This window comes from Callospermophilus lateralis, chromosome 2 (genome assembly GCF_048772815.1).
Source record: "Callospermophilus lateralis isolate mCalLat2 chromosome 2, mCalLat2.hap1, whole genome shotgun sequence".
In the NCBI taxonomy this organism is placed as follows: Eukaryota; Metazoa; Chordata; class Mammalia; order Rodentia; family Sciuridae; genus Callospermophilus; species Callospermophilus lateralis.
In genome coordinates, this window is record NC_135306.1 from 167,128,095 (window position 1) to 167,154,738 (window position 26,644).

At 35.4% G+C, this 26,644-nt stretch overlaps 1 protein-coding gene across 5 annotated transcripts in view; it reads left to right on the plus strand.

Moving 5' to 3' along the window:
• LOC143391538 (L-lactate dehydrogenase C chain) overlaps nt 1-26,644 on the plus strand; it is a 38,455-nt gene that overhangs the window by 1,987 nt on the left and 9,824 nt on the right. For 3 of the 5 annotated variants that reach the window (XM_076844253.2, XM_076844251.2, XM_076844254.2), the window contains exons 2-6: nt 4,880-4,997; nt 12,797-12,970; nt 14,985-15,158; nt 21,039-21,156; nt 26,162-26,285. In XM_076844253.2, the coding sequence (XP_076700368.2) occupies nt 4,880-4,997; nt 12,797-12,970; nt 14,985-15,158; nt 21,039-21,156; nt 26,162-26,285 (708 nt within the window). Of the gene's footprint in view, nt 1-4,879; nt 4,998-12,796; nt 12,971-14,984; nt 15,159-21,038; nt 21,157-26,161; nt 26,286-26,355; nt 26,440-26,644 lie in introns of those variants that run through there. The other 2 variants (XM_077108698.1, XM_076844255.2) reach the window with 2 other exon arrangements.

Consider the following 26,644-nt stretch of genomic DNA (forward strand, 5'->3'; position numbering starts at 1 on the left):
CTGTAATTTTTAAGTGTGGAATCTTTTACCTCCTTAAGTGTTTTTTAAATGTACTACTCAACCTTTATAACAACTTTTAGAGGTAGGTACTGTTACTTTTTCTATTTATAAATAAGGATATTAAAGCACAGATGTTAAGTACCTTAGAAATATTGAAACAACTAGTAGGTAGAAGAGCTAGGATTGAAATCATGGCAGTTAGAACACAGACCCTGTGTTCTTAAGTCCTTTACAATTTTTAGACAACTTTTGGAAACTTGCAGTGGGAGATTACAAGAAGAAGCAAAGTCATTTTAATTCCAGAATCCTAGAAAGGCTCAGGAATTGGAAGTACCAGTCACCTCATAAGGTGGAGGTGAGGGATGGGACTAAAAACATGAGGACTGGTTGAAAGTTTACATGAGGAGAAGGAAAACCAACAGATTCTCTTCCCTAGCTTAATCAACTAGACACCCACCTCTCTCATCCTAGCAGGCAAGAGAAAGGAGGTTATTATTTGGAGAAATTGAATAATGCGGGCTGGGGATGTGGCTCAAGCGGTAGTGCGCTAGCCTGGCATGCGTGTGGCCCGGGTTCGATCCTCAGCACCACATACAAACAAAGATGTTGTATCTGCCGAAATCTAAAAAATTAATATTAAATTTTTCTCTCTCTCCCCACCTCCCTCCCTCCCTCCCTCTCTTTCCCCCCTCCCTCTCTCTCCCCCTCCCTCTCTCTCCCCCTCCCTCCCTCCCTCTCTCTCTCTCTCACTCTTAAAAAAATTTAAAAAAAAAATTGAATGATGCTCTGCACTGAAGACATCAAGGACAGTAAAGCATTATTGATAATGGGTGTATTACTGAAAGCCATAGGAGTAAGTGAAAGTTTATATGTTGAATAATGAGGTGAAAAGATTTTGCTCCCAAGAAATTACTAGAAAGCTGACTGTCAGGGAATAGAATATAGAAAAGAGATGAAATTAGAGGATCAATCAGTAGGTTCAAGAGGTGATTAATTGATGTTTCAATATGAAACAAGAAAGATAGGTTAATAAGGGGATTTAAAAAAGTTTAAGTAAATTATTTAAGGAGATAAAAAATTCTAAAACTGAAGGATATGGATTTATAGATACAAAGAATTCACTGAGTTCTGTCATTATTATGGATCCAAAAAAGCCTACTCCAATACATTATGAAATTTCAGAACGCCAACTGTGGGAGAATAGCAATTTTTGGAGCCCCCCCTTTTTTAACAAGAATTCACTATACTGTGGCAGATAGTAAAATGGAACAGATTATTCAAGATCTTTTTTTCAGATTATATTGATGTATTGTGTGTGGAAAATGATGAAGGATATTAAAATGCACATATTCATATGCATTAAAATATTCTGGGCTGGGGTTGTGGCTCAGTGGTAAAGCACTTGCCTAGCATGCCTGAGGCACTGCGTTCAATCCCTGGCACCACATAAAAGTAAACAAATAAAGGTATTGTGTCCATCTATAACTAAAAAAATATTTTAAAAAATATATTTATTTTGATATGAAGGGACAAGGACTGTAATGAGTATCATGACATCTGCATATGTCATTGAGAAGTGGACTTTAAAGCATTTTTAAGGTCATGTAGGAGTTGGGGATGTGGCTCAGTGGTAGAACACTTGCCTGGCATGTGTGAGGCCCTGAGTTTGATTCCCCAGCCCACCAAGGGGGGAAAAAAAAAAAGACCTATAACGTTTTTAGAAGTGACTAGCAGTACATCCTATTTTGTGTCCTATTTAAAGTAATCACAGTAGTTTTCCTTAAACTGGTTTGAATCCTCTGGTTCTCCTGTTCTTTTTACTCTGGTACTTCCTGGAGAAAAGATTCTGAGACTATCATAATTGTTTTTTCTCCCATCATGCTAAGCAAATGTTCTACCACTGAGCTACATTCCCAGACCTTTTGAAAACTTTACATTGAGGGACTAGGGTGCTTGCCTAGCATGCCCAAGGCCCGGGTTCAATCCTCAGCACCACATAAAAATAAATAAATAAAATAAAGGTATTGTGTCCAACTACAACTAAAAAAACAAACTTTACATTGAGACAGGGTCTTACTAATTGACCCAGGCCAGCCTTGAATTTGAAATCCTCCAGCCTTAGCCTCCCAAGTAACTGGGACTACAGGTGTATGCCAATGCACATAATAACTATTCTTATAAATTCTGCCAGGCTAAGCAAGCCCAAGCTCTTTCTTTGAAATTCTTTTTGAGAAATATACTCACAAACATGTAGTTTACGTCCCCCCACCCCCAGGGCTGGGAATCAAACCCAGGGTCTCACACATGCTAGAAAAGCACTTTACCACTGAGCTACACACCCATACCTGTAGCTAACAAAAATAAGCCAACAATGTTTTAAGGATTATTTGAGCATTGTGTTTAACAGTCAAGACAAATGGAGCTGTTAACATTCCCTTGATAGGAGAATTGTCTGGAAACCTGTTCAAGTTTTAAAGGAAAACTGTCCTAGTTATTAAATTATTGTCACTTAGTTCCTAAACTTTCTATATTCTGCTTTGTGACGTTGGCAGTGAGCCTCTGCATATTTTCCTCCTTTTGCAGTTTGCATCTGCCAATAAGGGGTACTGCACAGAAATTGAAAGAGAGGAGGGGAGAAGTAACCTCCTTGTTTGCTTGTTGTTCTGGTCACTGATATTCCAACTAGTGTCCTTTGCCCAAGTATTAGAAGTTGGTTCTAGTCTCGATTCTTTTGGAAGTCCCAGCATTGGCCTCATCTTTATTCTTCGGTGGGATCGTCAGCAGTCAGGTTTTTTCTCCCACAGGGGTCTGAGCATGGCTCCATGAAGCACCTCCTTTGCTTTCTTTCTCTGTTTCCTCAGCTTTAGGGATGGTAGGTTCTAACTCATTTGTTATTTCTGGGTTACCCCATATGTTCCCTTTTTACTCTTTCAGCCCTGCAGTATTTGTCTAACCAATTCCTTATTTAAATTCCCTCTGTTAAAATAAAGTGTTTTCCTGACCAGATACAGAGAGACACAAGCTGATGTAAAAATGAATCTATAGATATGATTTGGTTTTCTTAGCATATGTAATCCTTCTGGATGAAACTTCTTATTCTCCTCCCATTCCTGATACATGACACATAATTTAGCAAATTTATTTTTTTACTTTTATTTATTTATTTTTTTTGGTACCAGCGATTGAACCCAGGGCATTTACCCACTGAGCCATGTCTCCAGCCCTTTTTATATTTTATTTAGAGCAGGGTCTCACTGAGTTACTTAGTGCCTTGCTTTTGCTGAGACTGGCTTTGAAGTCAGCATCCTCCTGCCTCAGCCTCCCCAGCTACTGGAATTACAGATGTGTGCTACCACACCAGGCACCCCAGCCCTTTTTATATTTTATTTTGAGACAAGGTCTCATTAAGTTGCTTAAGGTCTTACTAAATTGCTGAAGCTGGCTTTCAACTCATGATCTTCCTGCCTCAGCCTCCTAAGCCTCTGGGATTGCAGGCATGCGCCACCAAGTCTGGCTGCCATTTTCTTTTAGAGGGTTAAGTTTCCTCAAATTTGTATCTGTGGCAGGTTCTGGAACCAATCACCTTGGATACTGAGGGACAGACAACTCTATACAATTTTTCAGAAAGGTCAGATGGTGCCCGATCTCAACAGAACAAACAGAACAATAAACAGTAGTAGGTAGGGACTTTGAACCTCTTCCCTTACTGTTCATTATTGGACTCTGTTCACCAGAATCTAAGGGAATGCATTTGTTCTATATAGTTCTGTGTTCTGGGCATATGACAAAAAACCTAGTTGAAATTAGAATAAGCATAAAGAGACTATAAATTGTGTATCTAACTGAAAAATCTAAGAGCAGAACCTTAACTTCAGGTATTACTGGATCCTAGAATTCAGACATATCCAAGACACAGTCTCTGCATATGTTGGTTTAGATTTCCTCTGTTAATTCTTAGGCCATGATGTGCTATTTATTTGTAAAGATGGCTGTTCAGTTTTTTCTTAGACTCCTATGTTGTTCTTTGAGCCTGATTCCAAAGAAAAGTGAGACTCAGTCTCCCATCTTCCATGTTCAAACCTCATAGACATTGTTTCATTATGCCTGGGCCATAAGCTCATTTATAAACAAGTTGCTGTGGCCAAAAAGAGAAAATTAAACAATTGGCTGGGCATGGTTTTATTTTGGAGGTCCAACATCAATTATACTGCACTTAACCACCTGTAATGAGTTCCCATTAAAAAGGAATTCTACTGCCAGAGGAAGGGATACTGGCCAGGTGTGGTGGCACATGCCTGTAATCTCAGAAGAATGGGGCAGGAGGATTGCAAGTTTGATATCAGCCTTGGTAAACAAGTGAGATTCTATCTCAAATAAAAAGGGCTGGGGATGTAGGTCAGTGGTAGAGTTCCTCTGGATTTTAGGACAAAAAAGAAAAAGAAAAAAAAAAAGAAGGAAGAAGAGAAACAGGGAAAGAGAAAATAAAAAGTTATACTGGGGAAAGTATTAGATGTTCACCATAAGTGGCTTCCTGTTTGGCCATAAGGAGGCATACTAAAAGCATCTTCAGTCAACTCAAGAATTAGGCTTAAAGTTAAATATAATAAAACCATTTGAAAGAATTGTATACCTTTTTATTGGGTTTACGTTGATACCTGAAGGGGTAAAAATAAAACCATCCTAAACAATTCTAACAATTAGGTGAAGGCAAAACAGTTTTTCCTACTGGTCACTCTAAGAGCACATTCAGCAACTATTTTTATGTCATTTTTCCAATTAAAAAATATGAGACTCCTTTTATAAAGTAGCCATATGAATTATTTTCATTCTCCTAGAACTTAAGTAGGAATATATTATTCAGAACTTTCTTGTATTGTAGGATTTGGCTGATGAACTTGCCCTTGTTGATGTCGCAGAGGACAAATTGAAGGGAGAAACAATGGATCTTCAGCATGGCAGTCTTTTCTTTAGTACTTCAAAGATTGTCTCTGGAAAAGGTTAATTTTAGTTTTATAAAGTTATTTTCAGAGCTTTAAAAAAGTAATGAAGTTTTACTAAATTGATGTCAGTAAATATAAAATTAAAAACAACACTGTCATTAGAACATAATTTATAAAGTTTTTTAAAAACAATTATAATTGGAGGAAATTTGGAAAACATTTAAAGTATAAAGAATATTTGAATCTTCTGTTAATGGTTTTATTTACTTATTTCCCTTTCTATGCAATTGTTTTTTACTTAACCAACTATAATATACTTTTTAAACTTGTCGTTTTGTCTCACATATTTTGTCAAAATAATGCAGTCTTGAGCAGTTTTTGCAATATTATTGATATGTTTCTTCATATTTTCCACTTGGTTGTCTTTTCTTTTTTTTCTTGAGTAGGCTGAAACCCAAAATAAACTGATGGTTTTTTTTTCTTTCCAAAATTTTTATTGGTGCATTGTAGTACATAATGATGGGAATTGTTACATATTCACACCTGTTTCTTTCTGTGTTTATAGAGGACCAAATATGAAGGTATAGCATCAGCCCATAGAATATAGAAAGTGGAGAACTTGGCCCCATTACCATTAACATCATGTGGTGACCAACTAAAAAACCTCAGAGTATTGGGGAAAAATTATTTTATTATATATCAGAGGGAATAGTACACTCCTTGGTAATGTGATTACTCTCTACTAGCAACTTAATTTAAAATGTTAGAAACAACCCATCATAATCATTTTATTATATTGACCTAAAATATATAAATTTATTTAGAAGTTCATTTGCTAATTTTCTAATTGTAGGATAAGGCCTTTCAATATGACTCAGTTGATTAAAGTTTTGCAGTGTCTTTCTCACACATGTCCCCCATCCCAGGGCACTTCACCATAGAACCATGTCCCCAGCCCTTTTATATATTTTTTAAATTTTGAGACAAGAGTCTCTAAGTTGCTGAGGCTGGCCTTGAACTTGTGATCATCTTGCGTCAGCCTTCTGAATCACTGGGATTACAGGCATGCGCCACCAGGTCCAGTTGTGGTGTCTTTCTTAAAGCCCACCAATAATGATCAATTTGATTTCTTTTGAAGTACTAAAAGAAATTTAAAGATACTCTTAAAGCAATCAAGTTATAAAACTCTACAAAACTTTTATGATTTTTCTACATTTTAATATTTTATGCCTGAAAGGATAGTTGCAATGTGCTTTTAATATGTGTCTCCAAAGCATTCAATTTAATTTTCATAGAAATACTTTTAGGTTTAATTTATCATCAAACAGTTGACATGAAAAATGAGATTAAGAATAATATAACAGAGCTAGGTGTGGTGGCACACACCTGTAATCCCAGCGGCTCCAGAGGCTGAGTCAGGAGAATTGTAAATTCAAGCCAGTCTCAGCAGCAGCAAGGTGCTTAGCAACTCGGTGAGAGCCTATCTCTAAATAAAATTCAAAATAGGGCTGGGAATGTGGATCAGTGGTTGAGTGCTCCTGAGTTCAATCCCCAATATCAAACAAAAAAACTTCTGCATAATTATGAGAGAAAAATTTATCAATCCTTAAGGAAATACCAGGTTACTTAACAAAGTGACATGTTTACAGAACAGGCACAGAGAGTTAAGCAGAGGACTCTAGCTAGTTTTCACCCTGATAGCATTAGCCAAACCTAGTAAACACCAATTTTGATTTTCACTGTCTCAGGATAGAGGAGGTCAGAGGAGTTGAATAGGAGATTACCCCAAAAGTCTGGGACCCTGATGGACTACACCATGGATCTGTAAATTTTTTCTTTTTCTTTTCTTCCTTCCTTCCTTTTTTTTTTTTTTTTTTGGTATTAGGATTGAACCCAGGGAAACTTTGCCACTGAACTGTAACCCCCAGTTCTTTTTGTTTTTATTTTGAGACATCGTCTCACTAAATTGCTGATATTGGCCTCAAATGTGTGATTCTCCTATCTCAGCCTCCTGATTAGCTGAAATAATAGGTATGCACTGCCACACCTAGTCAGTAACTTTTTATGTAAAGAGCCAGACAGTAAATAGTTTAGGCTTTGTCAGCTATATGGTCTGTGTCTCAACTATTCAGCTCTGCTGTTGTAATGCAAAAATGATCATAGATAATAAATAAGCAAGTGGCTATTGCTGTGTTCTTTTTTTTAATAATGGTGTTTTTTTAAAATTTTTTTATTAGAGAGAGAGAGAATTTTTAATATTAATTTTTTAGATTTCAGTAGACACAACATCTTTGTTTGTGGTGCTGAGGATCGAACCCGGGCCGCACGCATGCCAGGTGATCGTGCTACCGCTTGAGCCACATGCTCAGCCCTGCTATGTTCTTTTTTTTTTTTTTTAATTTTTTTAGTTTTAGATTGGACACATTATTAATTATTTTTATATGGTTCTGAGAATCAAACCCAGTGCCTCACACATGCCAGGCAAATGCTGTACCACTGAGCTACAACCTAAGCCCCTATTGCTATGTTCTAATGAAAATGTATGTACAAAACAAGTGATGGGCCAGATATAACTGGCTGGTAGCCATCATCATTTACTAATTCCTGAACTGTGTGTATCCTTAATGTAAGGATGACTTAGAAAGAATTTACTTCTCCCTACTTAATGGGAACCATGGAAGTGAAGTTGTTTCTTAGACACTTTAATAGAAGATGATGTCTGTTACTAATTTGGAACAGCAAGCCAGTTCTTCCACAAATAAAGTTCTAGGAAAAATGAATATCTCACAGTAGGAATAATTAAATCTACAAGAAAATGCATGAAGAAGAACCATTAGGGATGACAAGAACAGTTACTGTAGATTTCCAGATTATCAAACATAAATTATAAAATATGATTATTTAAAGAATTAAAGGACCAACCTGAAGATAGTATGATACAGGAAAGTATAAAAACAGATTTAAGGGGCTAGGGTTGTAGTTCAGTGTTAGAGTGTTTGCCTCGTGTGTGTGAGGCACTGGGTTTGATCCTCAGCACCACATATAAATAAATAAAGGTATCGTGTCCATCTACAACTTTAAAAAATAAAAAACAGATTTTAAAAATAACCAAATGTAACTTCTAAGTGTGAAATATAATGAAATTAAAAACTGCATGATAGACACATGAGAGAAATAGTAAATACCAAACAGTTACTCAGAAGTCAGTAAGAACTAGATGATACGACAGATTAAGAATCATAGAGGATAGTTGGACTGGGTATGTAATTTAGTTGATAGAGTGATCGACTAGCATGCTTGAAGCCCTGGGTTCAGTTCCCAGCAAACACACACACACACACATACACACACAGAGAAACCATGGAGGATAGAATGACAAATTGTAATATATGTCTAATTAGAAAAGTGAATGAAACAGAGGAAAAATTTGAAGATATCCCTAGTGGGCTGGGGTTGTGGCTTAGTGATGGAGTGCTTGCCTACCATGTGTGACACACTGGGATCAATTCTCAGCATCACATATAAACAAATAAAGGTCCATCAACAACTAAAATAATATATTAAAAAAAAAGAAATCCCTAGGTGGACACATTGTTAAGGAATTAGACAACACTAAAGGAGAAGAAAGGATTGTAAAAATTGTCAAGAGAAACTAGGCACAGTGTGGTACTTCTGTAGTCCCAGTTACTCAGGAGGCTGAAGCAGGAGGATCACTTGAGCCTAGGAGTTCCAGAGGAGCCTGGGTAACATAGCAAGGCCCTAATTCTTGGAGAAAACAAGCAAACAAAAAAAAAAAAACACAACCCAACAAAAAGACTCTCTTCAAAAACAAGGTCATAGGAACTGCTTTACCATATATCAGGACTCATAAAATTACACTAATTAAGTGCATAGACAAAAATTGGCTATAACACCAATATTATTTAATAAATCAGAAATTTATGAATTTATGAAATTTTAGTTATGGTAATGCCTATCTTTATGGAAAGAAAGAAAGAAAAACCCATACCTGATACCTCCCACAAAAATCAAATCCAATTTAGTTTAAGATCAAAACATGAAAAGCAAACTTTCTGCTCAGACGATAACAATATCTTTATGACCTCAGAGTATGGAAGAATTTCTTAAATACAAAGAAACAAAAAGCATAAACAGTGAAGAAAATTAAGAGTTTGTGTTTACAAAAATACACTATAAAAGAGTGGAAAACTGAGACAAGGTATTTGAATCATAACTGACAAAGGAATAGTGTTCAGAATAAAAAAAATATTTGTATTAATAAGATAAATACAGCCGGGGATGGTGGTGTACCCCTGTAATCCCAGTAGCTTGAGAGGCTGAGGCAGGAGGACTGAGAATTCAAAGCCAGCCTGAGCAATTTAGTTAGGCCCTGTCTAACTCAGTGAGACCCCATCTCTAAATAAAATACAAAAAAGGGCTGAGGATGTTGCTCAGTGGTCAAGTGCCCTGGATTCAATCTCTGATACCCCCCTTAAAAAAAGATGAATGTATCTGTACTGTTATGTTGTGTGTACCTACAAAAATGTAATAACAAATCCCTATGTTATGTGTAATTATAATGAACTAATAAAAAGGAAAAAAGATCAATACACATAGCCCAATAGAAAACAGGGAATGACTTGAATATTTTACAAAAGGAGAAAGTCAAATGGCCTATAAATCTAGGAAAAGACAATATCATTAGTAAACAAGGAAAGGAAGATAAAAATCATATCAATATATGATTATACACCAATTATATTGACAAATGTGTGATAACACTCTTAGAAGGTGGAACAATAGGTGCTCTCAAACATGGCATGTTGAAGTGTCATAGTAAAACTTTTTTTTTTTAATTTTTTTTTTTTTTTTTTTTTTTTTTAGTTTTCGGTGGACACAACATCTTTTTTTGTATGTAGTGCTGAGGATTGAACCCGGGCCGCACGCATGCCAGGCGAGTGCGCTACCACTTGAGCCACATCCCCAGCCCAGTAAAACTTTTTTTTAAAAAAAAGTTCCTAATTACCTGGTGAAGCTGAACATAAAACCCAGAAATTGCACTCCTAGGTACACATTTACACTAGGATACATATAGAAGAATGTATTATGGTTTAATTTATAGCTTGCTTTGTAAGATTATGTAGCAATGAAAATAAATGAACTACAGGACATTAATGTGGATGACTATCAGATATATAATACTTAGCTAAAGGAATGTATATGGTTCAAAAACTGCTAAAACTAATATTTAAATATGCATAGGTGACTAAAGCTATTTTTTTAAAGGTAAGGTTATGATTTCCAACAGTCCAAAGAGTTGGTAACCTCCAAATATGAAGGATGTTGATGTAATCTATAAGGAGTACACAGGGGCTTTCAAGGGTTTGGCAGTGTTCTATCAATTCTTGTGGTTAACTTTTAATATTTAAAAATAATTTTAATATATTTCTTATACATTCTTCTATATGAATGATTTACGGTAGAATATTTTGGAAACACATCTTTTTAAAAATATGTTTATTTATTCATATGTGGTGCTGAGGATCGAATACAGGGCTTCACACATGGTAGGCGAGCGCTCTACCTCTGAGCCATAACCACAGCCCTTGGAAACACATTTTATGAGCTCTAATGTAAGACAGCAGTGGAATATCATTGATTATTGCAGTGATAATTATATGTACAATGAATGAGTCCATGTGCTGGAAACAGAAGGTGCTAAGAAGGAAGAATGAAAAATGAGCTCAGAACCTATTGTGGAGCTTATGATCAAGTTAGGGGTTTAAGACATAGCCATTGGAAGATAATATGGTGTTATAATACCTATTTGAAAATTATAGGCAATAAATGCTTTAAAAATTCTTTTTTTGATTAATGAACATTATCTAACATGATAGAACATGTTAGATCCCAAGAGAGATGTAAAGACATGCACATCATAGTCTCTGCCCTTAGATTACTCCTAATGTAGTTGGGAAAGCAAAACAGAGGTGTGAGAAGCTAAATAAACAAGTGTTACATAACTAGGATGATGCCTTGAGTGTAATGTTGATGTGTAAGGAAAATAATTTGGAATATCTACCTTTCTTATAAATGTTTTTAGAAATTTAAAGTAGAAACATAATTGCTTTTCTGCTGGAGAGAATGTTAATAATAGCTCTTGCAAATTACAAAAGACTCCCAGGCATAAATAAACCTACTTTGTAGGGAGCAAAAAAATCAATTATTTAGACCCTTCAAACGCTGTTTCCTGACTTTTTACCTGTACTCAGGGAAAAATGGTAAGAATGTAGATGCAAGGATTCTAGAATTTTCACTGATTTCTAGTATTGAGAATGACAGAATAGCTGATTTGGTAATTAACTTTTCCACCACAAACGACTATAAAATCTGTGCAAATAAATAATATACTCTTTCCAAGTGAATATATAACATTAGCCAAAATGAACCATGGAGTACAACAAAGCAATTTTCAATGAATTTCAAAGAACTGAAGTTATGTAGTATATATTTTTTGATCTCTTAGAATTATATTAAGGCTCAATGATAGAAAAATAACTAAATAGCACTAAAAGTTTACAAATTAAGTTGCGCAGTTCATCTGGATAATCCATTAATTCAAGAAAATGTTGCAATGGAAATTAGAAAATATTTTTTTAAAATTTATTTTACAGTATAATCCATTTTGACATATAGTACACAAATGGAGCACAGCTTCTTATTGCTCTGGCTGTACATGGTTTAGAGTTACTCCACTAATGTAATTATACATGTATAAGGATAATAATGTCTGTCTCTTTCTACCATCCTTCCCATCCCCACAACCCCACCCCTCCCTTCACTCCCCTTTACACAAACCAAAGTTCCTTCATTCTTCCCCTATCTTCCTCCCCCACTATGGATCAGCATCCGCTTACCAGAGAAAACACTGGGCTTTTGGGTTTTTGGGATTGGCTTATTTCACTTAGTATGATATTCTATAGTTCCATCCATTTACCTGAAGTGCTATAAAAATTCTTTAAAGAGATTGTGAATTATATGATTAAGAGATGCTTAGCAGAGGAATTGGTAATTGAAAAAGTACTTGACTATTATAATAAATAAGCATTATATCACATTGGTATTGGATTCAATAAGTGAAACATTTGTAAGATTGTTTTAAGTACTTGTTCATGGTCTGAAATAAAGTCCCATACAAATAATTTGATGTAAATATATTCTGGCCTTTAGAATTCTAAAGCATATACATAAATATATGCTTTGAATTCTGAGAGTTCTAACCTTCTGATTCATTGTGGAGTTTGTTTGTTTTGGGGCTTTTTCTGTTGTTGTTACTCAGTATTAAGCCCAGGGGCACTTAAGCACTGAGCCAAATCCCCAGCCCCCCCTTTTTTTAATATATATTTTATTTAGTGACAGAGTTTTGTTGAGTTGCTTAGGTCCTCATTAAGTTGCTGAGACTAGCTTTGAACTCAAAATCCTTCTATCCTGCCTCAGCCTCCCCAGCTGCTTACAGGCATGCACCACCACACTCAGCTCATTATGGTGTTTCTAAGAAGCCAGAGATCTGACTCATTGCTTTGTGCCTTAATATCATCTGGGAATGTAGGCTAAAGAGGATGGTAACTTCTTTTATTATAAAATATTTGGAGGTGTCTGTGTGGAAATTGGCAAGCAGTAATGACAAGACTTCCTTCAGTTTAAACAAGATGTTACTGCGTAGAAAGTATCAATTTGTAAATGCCAGACATGAAGGTAGACTCATACTTTAATACCAAGAGCAGATGATAGACTTGAAGAGTTAAGGCACAATAATTATGGCAATCTTGATTCAAATACTGTTGTTTCTGTTTTAGATTACAAGGTATCTGAAAACTCCAAATTAGTTATTGTCACAGCAGGTGCAAGGCAGAAAGAAGGAGAAAGTCGCCTTGATCTGGTCCAACGTAATGTGACTATCATGAAATCAATCATTCCTTCCATAGTCCGTTATAGTCCTGATTGTAAAATGCTTATTGTTTCAAACCCAGGTGAGTATTTCCTCCTTTCTTTTACTGATAAGGATAATTGTTCATACCATTCCTTCTTTTTGAAACTTCGTTGAGGTAACATTTATGTATAATAAACGGCACTCATGCAATGAAAGTATACATCACAATGACGTTTTTTATCAAGGGCGTGGCATGGTTCTGGGGATAGAATCCAGGACTTGGCATATGCTAGGCAAGGACTCTACCACAGAGTTACATCCCCAGCCAGTGCAGGAAATTTTGTTAGATATAATCGTTATGCACCACTGTAATCAAGATTCAGAACATTTCTGTTATTTGAAAATTCTTTTGTGCTCCTTTACATTTCATCTCTCATTCCATGTCTGGCCTCATTTCCTGGAATTTTATATATTTTGAATCATAGTGACTTAATCTTTTCTCCTTCCACCCAACATGACTATTTTGGGATTCATTCATGTTGTTGGGTATACCAGTGATTTGTTCCTTTTTATTGCTGACAAGTATTCTTTTGTTTATACATTTTAAATACTCATTTCACCTGTTGATAGATACTTAGTTTGCAGCTATTATGAATAAAACTAATATGAACATTTGTATGTAAGTATTTACATGGTCATATGCCTTCATTTCTTTTGGGTAAATACCTAGGGCAATCATGGGTGGATTATGGGGTTAGTGTAAGTTTAATTATTAGAAACTATCAAAGAGTTTTTCAAAATGGTTGTTCCTATTTATATTCCCACCAGTACTGTAAGAGAGTTCTAATTGCTTTGCATCCATGCCAATATTAGGTATTGTTGGTCTTTTTAATTTTAGCCTCACCATTTTCATTTTTGAAGGAAAAGTTCTGCCACATAATGTGTATATTGGTACTCTTGCTACTGTCCCAGAAATCTCTTAAGTGCTGTTCATTTTTCTTCATTTTTAAAAATTGAAGTGAAGGGCTGGGGTTGTGGCTCAGCAGTAGAGCTCTTGCCTAGCATGTGTGAGGCTCTGGGTTTGATCCTCAGCACTACTAAAAATAAATAAATAAAAAATAAATAAAAATATATATATTTAAAAAAACTGAAGTGAAATCCACATAACATGCAATTAAATTAAAGTGTACAATTCAATGGCATATAGTATGTTCACAATATTGTGCAATTTTGGTTCTTTGTTCTTTTTCCTTTCTGTTCTTCAGACTGTAATATTTCAGTTTACCCATCTTTGAGTCACTGATTCTTTCTTTTGATTTTTCATTCTGCTGTTGAGCTGTTCTTGTGAATTTTCATTTGTTCCTTTTCCTTTTCATAATTTCTCCTTATTGATATTCTCTATTTGGTGAGAAAATGTTCTCATATTTCCTTGGATTTTTTTCCTTTAGATCTTTAAACATGCATTCCTTTAGCCCTTTAAGCATATTTTAAATAGTCATTTAAAGTATTTGCCAGGTAAATCTTTGTCTGGATTTCCTCTGGGATAGTTTCTATAGGTTACTCAATTCTCCTGTGTTTCTTTGTGTGCTTCACAATTTTTTTGTTGGGGGTACCAGGGTTGAACTCAAGGGCACTCGACCACTGAGCCACATCCCAGCCCTATTTTGTATTTTATTTAGAGATAGGGTCTCACTGAGTTGCTTACTCTTCCCAGCTAGATATACTGATTATTAGATGTGCAGACAGACATATTTGGTATCTCAAAAGAGGATTTTTGCATTTTAAAATTCTTGTAGAAAACAATTTAACATTTTAAAAACTATATCTTTTCTTGTTAATTTTCTTCACATTGAACTCTAATGACTCTGTATTTGACTCCAAGATAATGTATCTCTCTATCCAGAAAAGCAAATTGTAAAAAGAAGTTACTAGGGGCTGGGGTTGTGGCTCAGTGGTAGAGTGCTTGCCTCGCATGTGAGAGACCCTGGGTTCGATTCTCAGCATCACATAAAAATAAATAAACAAAATAAAGATATTGTGTCAATGTATAACTAAAAAAAATCTTAAAAAAAAGTTATTATGACTCTTTCTCTAACATGAATTGTTCTCCCCAGTGGATATTTTGACATATGTGATCTGGAAGATAAGTGGTTTACCTGCAAGTCGTGTAATTGGAAGTGGATGCAATCTAGACTCTGCCCGTTTCCGTTACCTCATTGGAGAAAAATTGGGTGTCCATCCCACAAGCTGCCATGGTTGGATTATTGGAGAACATGGTGATTCTAGTGGTAGGTATAAATCTATTGTTATTCTATGACTATCTTTATTATCTTTAATAATGCTTATTTTCTTCAAAATCTGTTTTTTTTTGATGTTATATAGCTGCATAACCTTTATTTTATTGCTATTTTCCTGGTGTATCTTTTTCTATTTCTTTATTTTTTAAAAAATGTTTAGTTGAAATAACAATTATACATATTTAGAGGGTACAATGTGATGAATTGATAAATATTAATTATGTAATTATCAAATCAGGATAATTAGCATTATATATCACCTATAAATTTGTAATTTCTTTGTGATGATAGTATTCCAAAACTTTTTTTTTGGCTATTGGAATTGACAGTACATTATTGTTAACTATAGTTGCCTCAATGTGCAATAGAGCACTAGTACTTAATCCTATCATAACTTTGTACCCATGAACCTCCTTTTCCTTTTCTCCTTTCCAGTCTCTGGTAATAACTGTTGTATTCTTCTATGCTGTTAACATTTTTAGATTCCACATTTAAGTGAAATAATACTGCTTTTGTCTTCCTGTGTCTGGCTGATTTTGCTTATTGTTATGTCCTCTAGTTCCATCCATGATTTTGAAAATGACAGAATCTTATTTTTTTAAAAAAAACATTTTTTTAGTTGTTGATGGACTTTTATTTATTTATATGTGGTGCTGAGAATTGAACCCAGTACCTCACACATGCCAGGTAAGCATGGATTACTAGCTAGGACCCCAGCCTAGAATCTCATCTTTTTTTGGGAGTGAATACTATTCTAGTGTGTGTATCCATGTGTATCTTCCATTTTTTAAAAATCTGTTCATCAGTTATTGGATATTTCCAAATCTTGGCTACTGTAAAAAGTACTGCAGTAAACATAAGTTTATTGTTGTGTCCCTGTGTCGATATCTGTACTGTCAAGCTATTTCTTGAGTATGCTTGTGATTCATTTCTTTTGGATATACTATAGGCCCAGTAGTGGGATTGCTGGACTGTATGCCAATTATAATTTTAATTTTTTGAGGCCCTCCAGGTAGTTTTCCATAATGGATATACTAATTTATATTTCTTTTTTTTTTAAGAATTTTTTAATATTTATTTTTTATTTTAGTTATCGGCGGACACAACATCTTTGTTTGTATGTGGTGCTGAGGATCGAACCCGGGCCGCACGCATGCCAGGCGAGTGTGCTACTGCTTGAGCCACATCCCCAGCCCCACTAATTTATATTTCATTACCTCGATTTCCTTCTTTATATGTTTTCTTCAACATTTTGTAATTATGGTTATCATTGTTCATTTTTTTTTAAAGAGAGAGAGATAGAGAGAGAGAGAGAAAATTTTAATATTAATTTTTTAGATTTCGGCAGACACAACATCTTTGTTTGTATGTGGTGCTGAGGATTGAACCCGGGCTGCACGCAAGCCAGGCGAGGACGCTACCGCTTGAGCCACATCCCCAGCCCATCATTGTTCATTTTGATTTTTAATCTTCCTAGTTAGAGATTTGAAAGTTTGTGTATCACCATTACAGTAATGGCATATTCTGAATCTGATCATGAATTTACCTCTACAAGTGAGTTTTATATTTTCATGATAGTAATTATTATTCCTTTTGCTTCTAGTAGAAGCAAGTCCTTCAGCATTTCTTGTAAGACTAGTCTAGAGGTGATGAGTTCCCTCATCTGTTGCTTATTATGGGAAAGATTTTTTATCTTTATTTCTGAAGAAGAGCTTTGATAGATAAAATGTTCTTGGCTTACAGTTTTTCTCTTTTAGCCTTCTGAATATATTATTCCATTCTCTATTGACCTGAAAATTTTCTTCTAAGAAATCTGCTATTAGCTTAGTGGGGAATTACATATAACTCAATAATTTCCTCTTGCACTTTTTAAAATTCTCTCTCTGGGGCTGGGGTTGTGGCTCAGTGGTAGAGTGCTTGTCTAGCACATGTGAAGTGCAGGGTTTGATCTTCAGCACCACATAAAAATAAACAAAATAAAGGTATTGTGCCAAAATATAACTAAATAAAAAAATTCTATCTTTCTCTCTCTTTTAATGATATTTATCTTCTGGTTGAACTTTCTTTCAGATCATAAATTATTTTCCTCATTTCATTGAATTGCCTGTTTCCTCTTACTGATTTTCCCTTAGGATCATTATTCTGAATTTCTTTCCAAGTAATTAGTGAATTTTCCTTTCTCTGGGGTTAGTTACTGTGAGTTATTGTGATTCTTTGGCAGTGTCATGTTTACTTGTGTTTTTTCATGCTTATTGTGTCCCTGCACTGATATCTATAAATCTGGTAGAGTGGTCATCTTTTTAGATTTTATGGAGTGACTTTTCTTGGGAAATATTTTTACCTTTCCTAATATGTCCCAGGGATTGCTAATATGTCAGTTGGGTAGGTGTATAGTTTCTGAACAGTTTCTTCAACTCTAATCAATATCATTGATGCCTATGAGTGCCTTGGTGGCCAAGGCAGCAGGAGTCTGTGCAGCTATTCTTCTAAGTTGAGTGTGGCCTCCCCACTAGGGATGGGGGCAGGGGAACTATACAGTGTGTGTACACAAGGGCTGTTCAAGAATGACCTCCATTTGAGGGGCTGGGTTGGAGGCTAACTGGTCTCTACCAGGTGGCCTGTGGCTTAGTCTGCACTGGGAATGAGATCACTACAAGATCACAAGGGTATGAGGGGCTGTCTGGGCTCTAATACAGGGAACATGGCTATTTTGCTGGGCCTAGGTTCTGTACATCTGGAGTCGGGGTGCTATACCTACCAGTGTGAGCATAGTACAGTGGCACTGGAGCCTTGAGGATGGGATGATATGATGAACTATGGCTCCCAGTGCAAGATGTCCTGTATCATGGCTCTAGTCTTAAAATGACACCATACAGCAGTAGCCTTGATTCCAGGGGTGAGGGTAGGGGCCGGAGGTGGCAATGTGGGCTCCTTTGAAAGAACAGTGCATTTTGTCTGCCACAGGCAGCCCTCTCCACTGGGTTCAGGGATTGTGAGACTACAGGATTCTCCAACAGCAAAGATTGTGGGTGTCCTTAGGTGCCTCTTGCTTGCCTTTTTCACTCCAGAGGAAGTCTCTTTTGGTTCTGAGCTATTCATGACTAGGGAAACATAGCTGCAGAAGTAGGAGATCTTGTTCCCATTTTATGTCCTGATCCTGAGTCTGTGTGCTCCAGCACTCTTTGCTGTACTCCAGTGCTCCCCACATATGCTCAGAATATAGTTGTTTATTCATTGTTTTGTCCTTTGAGTGTGGAGAGCATGGGGGCAAGCATTGTGTTCCTCTAGTCAGCCATCTTTTTCATGTTCCTTTTCTTTCCATATTTTGTTTTGTTGTTTTACTGCTAAATAGTCTTTTTGATGTAAGCAAAAATAACCAAAATGGTTTCAGCTCCATAATGAAAGTACAAATAACTGGGATGGGGGCAGACTTCGTGGATCAGCTATTCCTTTTATTCAGCAGTGGAATCATCGTCTGGTGGACAAACACACTTTCCTGATGGAAAATGAGCCCCTGGCTAAAGGAAGAATCTGTGCTTATATATGCTACACTGAGAGGTGACTTTATTATTGACAGTGTGTGTCAGTTTGGGCACTCAGGAACAGGTTGTGAGAATTTGAAACTTGTTTTTACTGGGCAAACTTGTTTTACTGGGTCAGTGTTCAGTGCTTATCTCGTCCCCTTCAGGGTCCCATTGTACTATCACTGGGAAAGAATTTATTTGTGGAAGGATTTTGGCTTCTTCCCAGAGACTGCCATTTTAGACTTGATGGATGTCTCCTTCCCAGGGATTGTCTTCATCACTGGGAAGGGATGAATTGGGGAAGGATCAATGTTATGGATGTTTGGCCTTCTTCCTCACTTCCTCTTCCCAGGCCACACTATTTTGGGGTTTGTCATTTTCTATATCTTACACATGAAATATATAGCGGTTTTTAAAATCAATCTGAATATTTGTCTTCTCTGGAACATTTTAATTTATTGACTTTTCAACATCTTTATTAAGATATAATTCACATATTATAAAATATACTCATTAAAGATGTACAATTCACTGATTATTAGTATATTTGCAGAGTTACATAGCCATCACTACAATATAATTGCAGAATATTTTCATTATTAGGAAAAGAAGCCCTTGTTCTTACCCCCAGCCCCAGGCAATCACCAGTCTGCTTTCTGCCTCTATAGATTTGTTTATTCTGAATTTTTCATATAATTGAAACAATATTGACTTTAACTATTAAGGCACCACCAACCTCTCTTCTGAATTTAAACCTTTAATCTCTGATACATAGTTACAACATTGTACTTCTTATACTATTCTCTAATTGTATCATATGTATAAATCTTTTTTTTTCAAAATGACAGTGAACCTACTGAAAACAGGTTTGTTTTGTTCATTCAGTTGTTTAGTCAAAATATTTAATGTACCTAGTTCCAACCACCTGGGAGGCTGAGTAGAAAAATCATTTGATGCTAGCCTGGACAATATAGTGAAACCCTATCTCAAAAAAACAACAACAAAAAAAGTGTTCTTCTCTTTTCTTTATACTCCGAGAATTATAATAAATAGTTTTTATTTGAGTTGGACAGATACTTCTTAGTCCAATTCCTTAATCTGACTCTGTTGCCTGTGTTTATTATTCTAACTCATAACTCAGCTCTTCTTCCTGAAGAGGCCATTAAAAGATAGTTTTACCAGAAATATCTTAATATCTCACATTTAATATTCCATAATTTTATTTTTAGAAAAACGTTTTTGACTGGCATTAATTTCAATATAGTTAGTTTGGGAGGGGGTTGTCAATGGACCTTTATTTTATTTATTTATTTACATGTGGTGCTGAGAATTGAACACAGTACCTCACACCTGCCAGGCAAGCTGTCTACCACTGAGCCAAAACCCCAGCTGTAGGGGAAAAATAAATAAACAAAAATAAAGGTATTGTGTCCAACTACAACTAAAAAAATAAGTGTTTTTTTAAAAAAAACCTCCCGTAAAAATTAAAAAAAAAATTTTTTTTGGTAGTTGTGGATGGATAGAATGCCTTTATTTTACTTGTTTATTTTTATGTGGTGCTGAGGATTGAACCCAGTGCCTCATGCATGCTAGGCTAGTGCTCTGCCACTAATCTACAACCCCAGCCCACCAAAACAAATTTTTAAAGTATACAATTAGGGTATTTTCTTTGTAACCATACAAAAACCTTAGAAAGCTTTAGGTTTGATTACCATCTTTCTTTATATATGTAGTTATTAATTTCTTATCTGATTCCATCCTACTTTTGTATCCTCTAAACTAGTTATAATTATTATTTTTTGAATAATCAATGTTTGGTTTAATTTCTGTACATTTGCTGATTTTTATTGCTTTATGTCCTGCATCTAACTCCTTCCTCTGATTTTTATTTTTCTTCCTGAACTGTGTCCTGTCCTGTCAGTGTTGTTTATATTAAGGTGTTTTGGTTTTACCTCATTCCAGAATGATGGTTTAACTGGATATGATATTCTGGATTGGCAGTTATTCCCCCTTAGTTCTTTGTTACTATTGAAAAGCAAGGTGTTAATTTGTTATTCTTTTCCCTCTAATTTCTTATAATATTGTATCTTTCTTATTGGTCCTTATTTTTTGTGGAATCTGCATTTTGTATATTGCTTAAAAATGCCTCCTCTCCCACACAGTTACCAATTCTATATTTTCTCTAACACTTTATAATGTTATTTCTTTTAATTCCCTCTTTTGTCTATTTGAAATGTATTTTTTAATATATGGTGTAAGATTGTAATTTAACTTAAAAAAACACTTAACTAAAATAACTCATGCAATATTGGCCAGAAGAATTTATTCTGAAATACATTTTTTTTAGTGCCCTTGTGGAGTGGAGTGAATGTTGCTGGTGTTCCTCTGAAGTCTCTGCAACCTGACTTAGGAACGGACTCAGACAAGGAACAGTGGAAAACAATCCATAAACAAGTTGTTGAAAGGTAACAGTACTCATTCAATTTTTTAATATAATAATCAACATTAATAAATTTCACAGCTAGGCGTGGTGGTGCACGCCTGTAATCCCAGAGATTTGGGAGGCTGAGATTAGGAAGATCACAAATTCAAAGCCAGCTTTAGCAACAGTGAGGCACTGAGCAACTCCTGAGCTGCTGGGATTACAGGCATGTGCTACCGTGCCCAGCTCCAGCCCTTTTTATTTATTTATTTTTAAATTTTATTTTGAGACAGAGTCTCACTAAGTTGCCCAGGCTGGAATTCTCCTGTCTCAGCCTCCTAAATAGCTGGGATTACGTGTACCACTATGTCTGGCTTCTGGCCAAATTTTTCCATAGTTGATTACATTAATCAACTTCCCAAATATCTTTTCACTTTGGTAGTCATTACTGATATGTTTAATTTTCTTTAATTTCTTTAAGGGAATCTGCAAACTCTGGTAAACCACATAGCTTTGAATGAGAGATTAAATTAATGTCTAGCAAACAAAACATTAGTTTTATAGTATTGTTTCCTATAATTTTAACAAGGTCCTTTTACTGGATATTTTCAGTAGTAAGGACCATTGAAGACCATTTCCAGGTAAATTCAGGAATCTATGTGGCCTGGAGTCATAACTAGACTTCAGCCACTAAGAAACATGTTTTAACCAAGTGTTATGAAACAGCCATTTACTTCCCATAGAGATGTCACGGTGTTGGACTTTTCAACTTTCCATTACCTAATAATTATACTACAAAGAATGTTTTTTTAGTTTGAAACATTGTTTCTTTTCTATTTATTTATTTTGTACTGGGGAGTGAACCCAGATGCCCTTAACCACTGAGCACATCCCCAGCCACTTTTTGTATTTTATTTACAGACAGGGTCTCTCTGAGAAGAGCCTCGCTAAATTGCTGAGGCTCGCTTTGAATGCTCAATTCTCCTGCCTCAGCCTCCCAAACTGATGGGATTACAGGCCTGTACCACCATGCCTGGCTGAAACATTGTTTCTGTAAGGTAACAATGATTAAATTCACATTTCCTACTGAAGTTCTATGTGATTTGAATATCAAGTAGTGCAACACTTTACAGATCAGATCTCATTCAGTTAATATTCTCAACTTGCTATGTCCAAAATTAAATTATTTGCTTCTTGACCATTTCGAAAAGAATCTATACTTATAAACAATCCTCAGAGCCAGCTGTGGTGGCGCTCACCTGTAATCCCAGCAGCTCCAGAGGCTGAGGCAGGAGGACTGCAAGTTCAAAGCCAGTCTCAGCAATTTAGTGAGGCCCTAAGGAACTCAGTGAGACCCTGTCTCTAAAAAAATTTTTTTAAAAATGGTTGGGGATGTGGCTCAGAGGTTGAGTGCCCCTGGGTTCAATTCCTGGTACCAGGAAAAAAAATCCTCAGGATTGTATTTGTCTAAAAGCTTTTATTTATTTATTTTTTAAAATTACATTATTAGTCTCTGATTTGCCAGTCTTAACCCAAAATGGCAGGGGAGAGACATCATGATTTAATAGATGTTTCTTTCTGTCCTAATAGAGCATTCAGTTTATAATATAGATTGGTTTTGGTTTTAAAATACCAGCCTTGATACTACTTGTTCTTTTATTCTCTTTCCCCTGCTCTTAAACTATTAAGAGCTATTTTCTCTATCAATTTTAAAATATATAATCTAAATTTTTATGTTTTTTAAAATTTTTGATTTTAATGTATTACTACATTTTAATGGGGTTCAATGTGATATTTTAGTACATGCATATGGCATGCACTGATCAAATTCATCCTCCCTTTATCTATCTTCCCCTCTTTCAACCTCTAGTAGTCACTATTCTACATTCAGATTGACCCCCTTTTTTTCGTCTTTCATATGTGAAAGAAAACATGGTTCTGATTGTTCTCTGTTTGCCTTATTTCACTTAATATCATGTCCTCTAGTACTATAAATTTTGCTGCAAATGACAGGACTACAATCTTCTTTATGACTGAATAATAGTCTTTATTTCTTTATCAATCGTCCATTGATGGGCACTCAGGTAGATTCCCTATCTTAGCTGTTGTAAATAATGCCACAATAAATATGGTGTGCAGAATTTCTTTTGTATGCTGATTTAATTTCCTTTGGATATACACCCAGAAGTGGGATATATGAATCATGTGGTAGATCTGTTTTTAGTTTTTTGAGTATGTTTAATGCTGTTTTCCATAATTTACATTCCTACCAACAGTGTATGAGATTTCCTTTTTCTGTTCATCCTTGCCAGAATTTGTTATTTATTGATTGATGGATAATAGCCATTCTGACTGGAGTGAAATGATATCTCATTGTGGTTTTTATTTGTGTTGCACTGATGGCTAGTAATACTGAGCAGTTTTTCCCCATATATTTCTACTTTGCCTCCTCATTTGGCAGGGGGTGGAGGAGGGGAGTACTGGGGATCAAACCCAGGGACATTTTACCAATGAGTTACATCCCCAGTCATTTATATTTTTAATTTTGAGATATACCTCACTAAGTTGCTGAGGCTGGCCTTGAACTTGTAATTTCCCTGCCTCAGCCTCCCATGTCTCTGGGATTACAGTTGTATGTCACCACACCTGGTTTGTATTTCTTCTTTTGATAGTGTCAGATCATTTGCTTATTTTTAATTGATTACTTGTTTTTTTTGTTCAGCATTTTGAGTAATATATTCCAGGTATTAGTCCTTTGTTAGATGGATAGTTTCTCCCATTCTGTAGGTTGTCTTTTTACTTTGTTGATTTTTTTTTTTGCTATATAAACTTTAAAAAATATAGTCCCATTTGTTTATTTTTAATTTTTGGTTCTGGTGCGTTGGGGGTCATATCCCAAAAGCCATGCCTATACCAGTATCTTAAAAGTGTTTCCTCTGTTTTTTCTAGTAATTTCATGGTTTCAGGTTTTAAATTCAGGTCTTTGATCCATTTTGAGTTGAGTTTTATGTAGGGTGAGAGTCAGGAGTCATGTTTCAATCTTCTGTATTTGCATCAACAGTTTTGTTTTCATCAGTATGATTAACAGCAACAAAAGGATTATATTTTCTTTATCAATTTTCTTCTTTCTTTGAACCGATCTTAGTTATTCCTGAAAGATAGCTGTCATCCAGATCTCACTGGTCTGGATTTGTCCCCAGTTATCTAGTGCATTACTTTGTTCATTTTAATTCATAGACAGTAGGCAATTATCCAACCAATTACTAGGCAAAACCTCTATCCCTTTCCTTTTACTTATCCTACAGAGTCTTAGTCATATTGAATGGAGGGCCTAAAAATGCTTTTGACATGAATCAGCATGGTCTCTAATAGAGGCCCTGGTTTTGGATTGATAGTAAAAGCACAAGACAACACAATAGGGATATGCACCAGCTTTATACAACCATGTATATTATGTGCAGTCCTTTAAAACTTCCTGAGTGGTTATAAGATCTTCTGATATAAATGATGGTGCTGTATACTGTGTTTCCTGAATCATTTCTTAAAGCTAACTAAATTTAGGGCTAAGTTGAAACCTCTTTGTTCTGTGAGTTTGTCGGTCCAAACCTGAGACCACTGTTGGAGGCAAAGCAAAAATATAATACATGTTTATTGTAGAAAATTTGAAAAAGCATAGAGAAGGCTCACCTGTAAACCTTTCATTTAAAAATAATCATTATTAATAACTTGGTGCATTGATACCATTCTGAAGTTTTGATAATTTTTTTTTTTAGCTATAATTGGACACAATACTTTGGTTTATTTATTTTTATGTGGTGCTGAGGATCAAACCCAGAGCTTCACATGTGCTAGGCGGGCACTCCACCGCTGAGCCGCAACCCCAACCCCTAAAAATTTGTTTTTCATAAAAGAAAAAAATAACAGTCTTTTAAACATTAATACTTTTTTATCTCTTATTTATTTATTTTTTTAGAGAGAGAAAATTTTTTATATTTATTTTTTAGTTTTCAGCGGACACAACATCTTTGTTTGTATGTGGTGCTGAGGATCGAACCCGGGCCGCACGCATGCCAGACGAGCCCGCTACCACTTGAGCCACATCCCCAGCCCTATTTTTTTCAATATTTATTTTTTAGTTGTAGTTAGACAAAATACCTGTATTTTAATTTTTTTTTAGAGAGAGAGAAAGAGAATTTTTTAATATTTATTTTTTAGTTTTCGGTGGACACAACATCTTTATTTTACTTTTATGTGGTGCTGAGAATCGAACCCAGCACCCCGCGCATGCCAGGCAAGTGCGCCACTGCCTGAGCCACATCCCCAGGCCCCCTTTATTTTGTTTATCTATTTTTATATGGTGCTGGCAGGGCTTCGCACATGCGAGGCAAGTGCTTTACCGCTGAGCCACAACCTGAGCCCCCAAAGACTTTTATTTTTTAAAAAATATTTTTTAGTTGTCAATGGATCTTTTATATTTATTTATTTATTTGTGGTGCTGAGGATCTAACCCAGGGCCTCACACATGCCAGGCAAATGTTCTACCATTGAGCCACAACTCTAGTTCGAGGACTGTGTTATTTTGAAAATATATTATGAACATTTTCCATGATCTGTTTAGTGTTGATTTAAGGATATAGTCTTGGGAAAAATATGTATACTTGGTTTACAACTATATAAAGTTTCATTGGTTACCAGTAACAGTTTTAAAGGATCAGATTCTTTCAAGCTGACCAGATTCTTTGTTTGGATATTTAAGTAACAATATAAAAATATTAAAAAATTGTGGCACATATATCCTACTATTTTGCCTTCATAATAAAAGAATGGTGAATTGATTCTTAAAGCAGATAGTGAAATTTTATGAGAATATTATATTTTGCAATATTCTAATAGCATAATAATTTATGAATAATTTCTAGAAACCTCTAAGAAAGTTTTTAGAGTGGCCTTGATATGTATAGTCCCTCAAAATGGATGCTTAAAGGATATTATGTGTTCTCTGAATTGATTTCTTATGAATTTGATTTCCTTCCTTTCTACAACTTCAGTGCCTATGAGGTCCTTAAGCTAAAGGGGTATACCTCTTGGGCTATTGGACTGTCTGTGACAGATCTGGCAGGATCAATTTTGAAGAATCTTAGGAGAGTGCATCCAGTTTCCACTATGGTTAAGGTAGGCTTAAGTTAAAAATTCATTTATCGTTATTTCATTAAGTATTTATTGAGTCTACATTATATTCCAGGCATTGTACAAGGTGTTGAGAATATAATGATGAATGAAAAAGACAGAGACTGCAACCTACCTGAGTGTAATGACAGAATGTACACATAAAATAACATATTGTTATTATTGTATTATTGCTATGTTATAAAAATAAACATATAATTTATAACAAATTGTGATAAGTGTTATATTGAAAAGCTACAAAGTGCTAAGAATATACCAAAGAAGTTTTAACTACTCTGGTGAAGGGGCATGGTTAGTAGTTAGGAAAGACCTTCCTAAGCTAATAAAATGTGACCTAATTCTAA